The sequence below is a fragment of the Morus notabilis genome, unplaced genomic scaffold (genome assembly GCF_000414095.1).
Source record: "Morus notabilis unplaced genomic scaffold, ASM41409v2 Scaffold2182, whole genome shotgun sequence".
Classification (NCBI taxonomy): Eukaryota; Viridiplantae; Streptophyta; class Magnoliopsida; order Rosales; family Moraceae; genus Morus; species Morus notabilis.
Window position 1 is genome coordinate 105,619 of NW_010364651.1, and position 8,433 is coordinate 114,051.

At 34.4% G+C, this 8,433-nt stretch overlaps 1 protein-coding gene across 4 annotated transcripts; it reads left to right on the forward strand.

Annotated features, from left to right (window-relative positions):
- Positions 1 to 1,788: 1,788 nt before the first annotated feature.
- On the forward strand, positions 1,789 to 8,222 carry LOC21390329 (CTP synthase). Of its 4 annotated transcripts, XM_024171322.1 has the most exons (23): positions 1,789 to 1,916; positions 2,042 to 2,098; positions 2,816 to 2,960; positions 3,380 to 3,459; positions 3,582 to 3,668; positions 3,790 to 3,840; positions 3,924 to 4,041; positions 4,126 to 4,182; positions 4,310 to 4,374; positions 4,544 to 4,627; positions 4,767 to 4,817; positions 4,910 to 4,972; positions 5,089 to 5,135; positions 5,312 to 5,381; positions 5,472 to 5,534; positions 5,814 to 5,903; positions 5,985 to 6,023; positions 6,128 to 6,355; positions 6,456 to 6,541; positions 6,827 to 6,875; positions 6,982 to 7,062; positions 7,205 to 7,298; positions 7,658 to 8,222. In XM_024171322.1, the coding sequence occupies exons 3-23, from the start codon at positions 2,843 to 2,845 to the stop codon at positions 7,846 to 7,848; spliced, it is 1,812 nt and encodes a 603-aa protein (XP_024027090.1). In that variant the 5' UTR covers positions 1,789 to 1,916; positions 2,042 to 2,098; positions 2,816 to 2,842; the 3' UTR covers positions 7,849 to 8,222. The 4 variants fall into 4 exon arrangements, with proteins under 4 accessions (XP_024027090.1, XP_024027089.1, XP_024027091.1 ...); XM_024171321.1 differs by lacking the exon at positions 2,042 to 2,098 and having other exon boundaries at positions 1,789 to 1,944; XM_024171323.1 differs by lacking the exon at positions 2,042 to 2,098.
- Positions 8,223 to 8,433: the final 211 nt, after the last annotated feature.

An 8,433-nucleotide genomic window follows, 5' to 3' on the forward strand; every position in this document is an offset into this window, starting at 1 on the left:
GGATATTAATTCAAATTTTAATTTTTATTTAATTGATGTCACATATAGATTGTTATTTTTTATTGATAGATGTAATTTTTTATTATTAATTGACGTGACGATATTTTAAATACCCACTAATAAAAAAATATCAATTCACATACTATATCAGTTGATATATAAAAATTAAAATTAAAATTTGTGTCTTTAATATTATTCATAAAAAATAAAAATCTGAGACGCATGCACCTAACCTTTTCCTAACTAATAACCTTTTACCATGCTATTTAATGAACTCCAACATTAAAACATAAAAAAGACAATTAAAAATTATTTTTTAATTTTTTGAACTCATATGTCATGATTTGATTAATTAACACCATTTTAACTAATAAAATTAAAAAAGTGAGTCCCAAAATAACAACATATGAATGGGTAGAGGCTCTTGAACATCTTATAGAGTTGGTAAATATTATGCAAACATTAAAAAACAAAAAACTCAAAAAACTCATTTTGATCCTAACAATTCCATGCAAATCTAAGATCAAGGTTCAACAAAATTTTAGCAGAACCAAACAAAAAAAAGTGTTCTTAAGCTTGCGTACATCTTAGTACACTTGGTTATAACTTAAAAAGATTACGGGCCCGTTTAGTTCGCTGATTCGAGTTTTTAATTCGAGTTGAGATGTGATTTTATGTGAGAGCTTTTTACTGTAGCAAAAAAGTTAGATGTGATTGTTTGTAAGAACTTTTTACTGTAACAAAACTCGAATTCTAAATTCGAATCAGCGAAATGAACAGGGCCTACATACTTCACTTCGCATTTTAATAAAATTTATCATCTATTGTAATCTCTGCCGATGACTGGTGTGCGGCCGCCACTAATAAGAGATCTCCCCCATACAGATTGCAATTGTGGCTGTGTGGCGGTCGTCGCAGCAACTCCCTCACCGGCCGCGCCCATCTCCGTTGAACATCTCGTCTCACTTTTGCTACAAATGCTCAATATAACGGGAAATGGTTGGTCTTTTATTTTATTTTATTTTTAGGATGCATTTATTTGTCTAGTTGACTAGTGACGCAAACAGGACTTATAGAAGTTGGCGACACATTATTTCTTTATTAATTATTATTGTTTTTATGAAAATATAAGTTGACTATATGTTAAATGACACGTCAAAAGCTACACAAAAAGCAAGGATAAGCCATGGCGGCCCGGTACAGCATCAACTTTTTATTACTTAAAATGTACAACTACGCACGCGTAAAATTATGGGTGTTAATTCGTGTCACATATTATATTTTTGTCATATTTTAGTTATTTTTTTAAATTTATAGTTAATTTGAATATGATCTGTGATACAAAATTTTATAAAAACTACAATACGAATACGACACGACACAACACAAAAATGACCCGTGAACCTAAAATTAACACGAAAATTATATATTTTTATTTAATTTTTTACATATTATAAATAACTTAAAATTCATAATACATTAAAATATAATAACATCTATTAAAATTAAGTAAATAATAATATAAAATTTTGAATATAACTATCATTATATCACAAATTCATAATAAAATAAAAAATATATAATAAAAATATATGTATTTTTTAATTTTTTACGAGTTTTACATCGTATTTAAATTAAGTGGGTCTAATCCAAAATTAATTCATATTTTTCATATCAATTTTAAATCGATATAATTCTAATTTAAAATTTTTTTTCTCAACCATAACCCATAAATTTTATATTATTTTTAAATCGTGTTGTAATCCTTATCGTCAGCTCTACATAAAATGAAGGCCTCGCTGAAGAATAAGATTGATTTTCTAAAACCCTAGCAGCCACCCCAATCTGCCGCCCTTCCCCCATTGCCGTTCCTACTCAGATTCCGACAACCTCTTCTCCGCCGCCGTTCATCTCAGGTGGTTCGCCGGCGTTCAATCATATTCAGTTATTCTCTGTTCTCTCATTGATTTTTTGTTTTTTAAAATTTCCGTGATGACTGATGAGTTTTTTACTTGATTGCTCGCCATTTCTGTTCTTGAAGCTTGGATAATTGGAAACGCTGCTCACTGCTCATTTGAGTTTCAAACTTCAACCTTCTGTGCGGATTTTTGTTTCTGTTTTTTATTTTTTATTTTTTTTTACTGTTGTAATGCTCGCATTTGTTTTGTTGTTTTTGTTCCTCTAAATCCGAAATCCGGATGTTAATACTGATGCATGATGTTCAATCCATTGTTCACAGTTCAATCTCTAATATATATATATATATATATATTTTGAAATGGGAATGATTGATCATATTCCCTCTATCTGATCCTTGTTTTCCAAAGTAGTTTTTATTTTTCTCCATTCAGACTGAAACCTCATATTTGCATTTCTTTTATTCTTTCTAAGGACATTTTAAAGTCGAAAGCCACCCTTTTCTTTTGGTATGCTCTGCCTCTCTTGTTCGTGAACAAACTTTGGAACAAGACCCTGAACTGTTGATTGTGTGAAGCACAGAAAACAAAAAAAAATAAAAAGATAACGCAATGCAGAGCAGAAAAGTAGAGGAATGGGACATCACAAAGCAGAAGGCTTCGTAAAAACTGCCATTGTGAACAGTCGTGGAGCCAGAAAATTTTTTTTGGGGCTAAATTGAACAAAAATTTTGAATTAAAATGACAATGCAACAATCTTTTAGATCCAAAAAATTGTGAATTTATCACTCTGGTGTTATTAGAATAAGAAGCTAACTGGGTTTGTGTGACTGTTAACTAGTATTGCTTGCTCCTTTTCTTTCTCGAAATAATCCTAGTAACGTTGAATATCTCAACAGAAGTCAGAAGATATACATATCTCGAAGATGAAGTATGTACTGGTGACTGGTGGCGTTGTTAGCGGGCTCGGCAAAGGAGTCACCGCTAGTAGTATTGGTGTTCTCCTCAAGGCTTGTGGTCTTCGTGTTACTTCCATCAAGATTGGTATATTTCTCTTACTAACGTTTGGTTCATGGATTCAGAACCATGATTCAAAATCATTCTCGGTTTACGTGTGTTTTTTGTGAGAGAAAATACTGTAACGAATTACGAATCATAATTCAAATCATGATATGAATTTACCAACCAAATACACTATTTTTCCCATCTGGGATTGCTCTCCTTTTGTTTCCTCCTTTGTTTACAAAATGATACTTTTTGTTTTTTTTTGGGCTTGAAAGGGCCATCTCATAGTAGAAATTCATTACTGAATCTAGTATTTTTCCTCTTATCAGCAGCTTTAGTTTCATTCCAAATGTTTGTATATTTAGGAAAAGAAAGAGAAAGGGAATGGTTTTGTATTTCCACGTGCCAATGTTTGAGATTGTCCTTACTAATGTTTATAATTCCTCCATTACATGCAGATCCTTACCTGAACACAGACGCAGGGACAATGTCTCCTTTTGAGCATGGGGAGGTGTTTGTCCTGGATGATGGTGGTGAGGTAAATTGTCAATGCCAAAGAAGTAGAATCTTGCATACGATTAGATATAGGATTGTCTTGAGTTCATGCTATAAAAATGAAAAATGGGGACTTACTTTTTGATTATCTTTGTGTTTATGAAGGTGGACCTTGACCTGGGAAACTATGAGCGGTTTCTAGACACCACACTAACCCGTGACAACAATATCACCACTGGAAAAATATATCAGGTTATTTTTTCTAATCCTTTCTGTATTTGAGAGATGTGTTTTTAAAAAATGGTTATAAAATCAAGGATTTTGTTTATTATTGATTTTCTCCATTCTAAACTTCATTTCGTTCTTTTTACAGTCTGTTATTAACAAAGAGAGAAAAGGAGATTATCTTGGAAAAACTGTCCAGGTATGTTATAAGTTGGTTGTTTCATTTGGTGATTTATGGGCAATGGTATGTACAACTAACTTATTCTTTTCTCTTTGCAACAGGTCGTTCCACACATTACCGATGCCATACAAGAGTGGATTGAACGGGTGGCAATGGTACCAGTGGATGGGAAAGAAGGCCCAGCTGATGTTTGTGTCATCGAGTTGGGTGGAACTATAGGTAAAGTAGCATCATATATGCGCTCTGCTCCTAGTTAGCCACTTCTTTGTTTCTCAAAAGCTTGAATCTGAATTCTCGATGCAGGAGATATTGAATCTATGCCATTTGTTGAAGCACTTGGTCAATTCTCATATCGTGTAGGTAGGATCAATCACAAGGTTCCTTTCTCATAAATTCACGTAAATTTAAGTTGTTTTTAATATGTGTTTCAGTTTCAGCAAACTTTTTCTCAATCTTTCTCTCTCTCTCTCTCTCTTTTTGGCATTAGGTCCTGGCAATTTCCTTTTGATTCATGTCAGCCTCGTCCCTGTTCTTAACGTTGTTGGTGAGCAGGTACCATCAACAGTACAGATTACTATAACTATGTGTACTTATATTGGATCTGGTTTTTCTTAATATGGAGCCTTTCTCCAATCTTTTGCATATTTTTTTTGTTCATGAGCTCGATCAATCATTTGGTGTAGTTTTTTTTTTTTTTTTGTGTCATATTCTTAATTTATAGAAAACAAAGCCTACCCAGCATAGTGTTCGGGGACTAAGAGGATTGGGGTTGACACCTAATATTCTTGCTTGCCGCAGTACAAAGGTCCACCCTTCAAACATTGTCCCAAATTTGGTTCACTGGTTACAATTTCACGTGGCAGTCTAAGATTCTTATTTTCATTTTCATTATTATTATTATTATTTTACTAATTTTAAACTTTAACCTTGTATGTTATTAACAGGCACTTGATGAGAATGTTAAGGGAAAGCTTGCTCAGTTTTGTCATGTGCCGGTATGGATAGCATCATTAGACAACGTGTGATGTTCTTTCTTATCATTCCTTTTAACCAGAGCTTTTATAATAGAAAATAAACTTTTTTACAGGCCGAAAACATTGTCACTCTGTATGATGTTCCAAACATTTGGCACATTCCCTTGCTATTAAAAGTAAGTACCTTTTTTCCCCTGCTGCTTTGATGTTCTTTCTTTCCTGTATGATGTTCCAAACAAGAAACTGATTTTTGTTTTTCATTTTTGCCCACGTCTCTCTCCTCTTAAATTAGGATCAGATGGCACATGAAGCAATCTTGAAGGGATTGGATCTTCTAGGGTACGTTTTATAAACCAACTCTTTATTTTGTGAAGTGTTTCGCTCTTTCTTGCTGAGCATTTTTTTTTAATGTGCCATTAACATTAACATTTTTGATGATGCTTGCTGCAAATGTTTCTTTCTTGTTTTTTTCTTTTTTTTTTTGGGGTAGAATTTTAACATTTCATATAATGCAGGGTTGCTAGAGAACCTGATTTGGAGGAGTGGACTGCTAGAACAAAAATTTTTGACGTGCTGCAGGCCCCTGTACATTTCAAGACTTATTAGAATTGAAATATTTGACATTATCTTATCTGTGTCACAGAAATCATGCTCTTGAGTGTCGTGTAATTACAGGTTAGAATTGCTATGGTTGGAAAATACACCGGACTTTCAGATGCTTACCTCTCTGTTTTGAAGGTGAATTTCTACACATAACAATGCCTATTTGTTTGGGAATCTAGGAGCCCGTTTGGTTCATGGATTAGAACCATGAGATTAGAACCATTTTCGATTTATGTGTGTTTTTTGTGAGAGAAAATACTGTAGCGAATCATGAACCATGATTTGAATCAGAGAATGAATCCTCCAACCAAACGGGCTCTAGATACTGCACTGATGTATCATTCAGCTTTGTAATTCATAGCTGTGAGGAAGAACTATTGAGATACAATTCTAACGTCTAGCTTATTGTTCCAGGCTCTTTTGCATGCTTCTGTTGCTTGCCGCCGGAAGCTTATCGTGGACTGGGTAGCAGCAGGTGACCTTGAAGATGCAACAGCTAAAGAGGTCAAAGCTGATTTTAACTCTAGAGCATATTATTCGGTTTACATACATTGAATTTACCTTTAACTGTTTCGCTATCTACAGGCCCCTGATGCCCATAAAGCTGCGTGGGATCTTTTGAAGGTGACATTTTTAAGTACTATGGATTAGATCTGTGTTAAGGTTAATATTTGTTTTTCAATTTGTTTTTGTCTTCAATCAATCTTAAGGAAGGTCTTTTATTTCAGGGTGCTGATGGTGTTCTAGTCCCGGGAGGTTTTGGTGATAGAGGAGTGCAAGGCAAAATTCTTGCGGCAAAATATGCTCGAGAAAACAAAGTTCCATACCTAGGAATATGCCTGGGCATGCAAATTGCTGTGATTGAATTTGCACGGTCTGTTCTTAATTTACATGATGCGAACAGCACTGAGTTTGATCCCGACACCAAAACTCCCTGTGTTATATTTATGCCAGAGGTGTGCAATACTATAACGAATTTATTTTACCTAGTCAATTTTAATTCTTAATATTCATTTCATTCTTATCATATTAAGAGAACTCTTGTTTACTGAGAAGGGTTCAAAAACTCATATGGGAGGAACCATGCGTTTAGGATCAAGGAGGACTTATTTCAAGGTTGTAGACTGCAAATCTGCAAAGTTGTAAGGACATAGAACTTATTTCAAGTTAATATTTTCAGTTATATTTTAACAGTAGAAGACTTGGTTCCTAAAAAAATAATTAAAAAAAAAAACACTAGTCTCCCTTGTTGGGATACTACTTTATTTTTCATGTGCTTCATAACTTGATTTTATTTGAAATCGCATGCACAAAAGACAACATAAATCTTACGAGTTGATAAAGACGGGATTGTATTATGTTTTGTTAAAACCATCACGAGCATTTCAAGTTAATTTATGAAATGTGGTTTGGGATTGTGTTTTCAGGTACGGTAATGTAAGTTTTGTTGATGAACGACATCGACACAGATACGAGGTAAAGTGTGTCCATTGTCTGCATGTATGCTACATGATATATGAGATGATGTGTTATTTTGGTCTTGGTAGTTGATCATTCCTCGAATGAAAATTTTCTTGTGCAGGTCAATCCTGATATGGTTTCACAACTTGAAAAGGCTGGTTTGTCGTTTGTTGGCAAAGATGAAACTGGCCAAAGAATGGAGGTAACTATTTGCTTTAAAGCCTACATTTTGTTCTGTATGAAAACCCCATGATTGGAGTGAACAAAGGGTACTTTGTTTATGTGGCTTTATAAATTAATTGGTATTACGCATTATGAGTATTTTAATTTTGTTATGACCACAGATTATTGAGCTGCCTACGCATCCATACTTTGTTGGTGCTCAATTCCATCCTGAGTTCAAATCAAGACCAGGAAAACCTTCTGCACTGTTCTTAGGTATGTTTTATTTATTTATTTATTATTTATTTTTTTCCTTCTTCTCTGAGTTCTTTGATATCTTTTTGCTCTTCAATCGACTAGTTTGAAGCACTAAAAAAGTTTGCCGTGATTCTCATTGCAAGGTCTTGTGTATTCAGGGACTGATAACAGTTTCTGTGGCATTCACCTTGCATTGGTTTTTATAGTTCTTATCTTGTTGAAATAAAACATCTTTACGTCTCCCAACTGGGGACTCGTTCAATTATGTTAATATTTTTGGTATGGGTGTTGAGAAGTTGTGACATCCTTGGATATTAGATTTTTCATCTAAGATTGTCCAGCCAATAAAGCCGATTTATTCCATTCTTGTGTTACAGGACTTATTGCAGCGGCATGCGGGAACTTGGAAACGGTTCTTCAGAACAATGGCCATGTCGGCAAGCCACTTAGCAATGGACACTTGACGACAAAAACCTACCAAAACGGAAACATTTTTAAGTCTTCCAATGGGTTGGTAGATGGTGTGTATAGCAATGGCAATGGCAATGGCAATGGTGTGCACTGGTGAGAGTTGATGCCCGGCGTTCTTTATTTTTCTTGGAATAGCTTGTGGTGGGCTGGTCGCATTCGGTTTTGTCTGTACAGCGTATGGAGTATGGGTAGGATGGTGTTAGCTCTCAAGGACTTGTCTTCATGATGAAGCTGGATTTTGCTTTGAAGGGCTAAGCTTGTTTTTCCAGAGAAGATTTGGCTCCAAGTGGAAAAAGTTGCTTCTTTGGACCGAGTCTTGTCTTTACCTTTTTCCCTTTACTACCTTTACTAACATATGTAATGTGACGACCTTTTGGCCATTTGTCGTGGAAAAGGGACCTTTCAAAAGAACAATTCATTAATTTTTTTTTAATAGAGAATAATATGTTTGTCACCGATATTAACGGCCAATACTAGAGCCTAAAATGAGTTTTGACCAAGAGTACTACAGTTTCAGACGATTGTGTTTAATTTTGGAGTCTTATATGCTTGGTGCATAAGACCAATACATAAAAGTGGATGTTGATGTTACTTTTTATTCTTTACAAATGCAATACTAGTTATGGTCCTCTATGTTTAAGTTCTTTCAGTTCAAAATTCTGTGTATTGGATTTAGCAGACG

Coding starts and splice junctions, on each gene's coding strand:
- LOC21390329 (XM_024171321.1), top strand. CDS start 2,843: ATGAAGTATGTACTGGTGACTGGTGGCGTTGTTAGCGGGCTCGGCAAA. Junction 5,904..5,984: donor AAGATGCAACAGCTAAAGAG/GTCAAAGCTGAT, acceptor CGCTATCTACAG/GCCCCTGATGCCCATAAAGC. Junction 6,024..6,127: donor CTGCGTGGGATCTTTTGAAG/GTGACATTTTTA, acceptor CTTTTATTTCAG/GGTGCTGATGGTGTTCTAGT.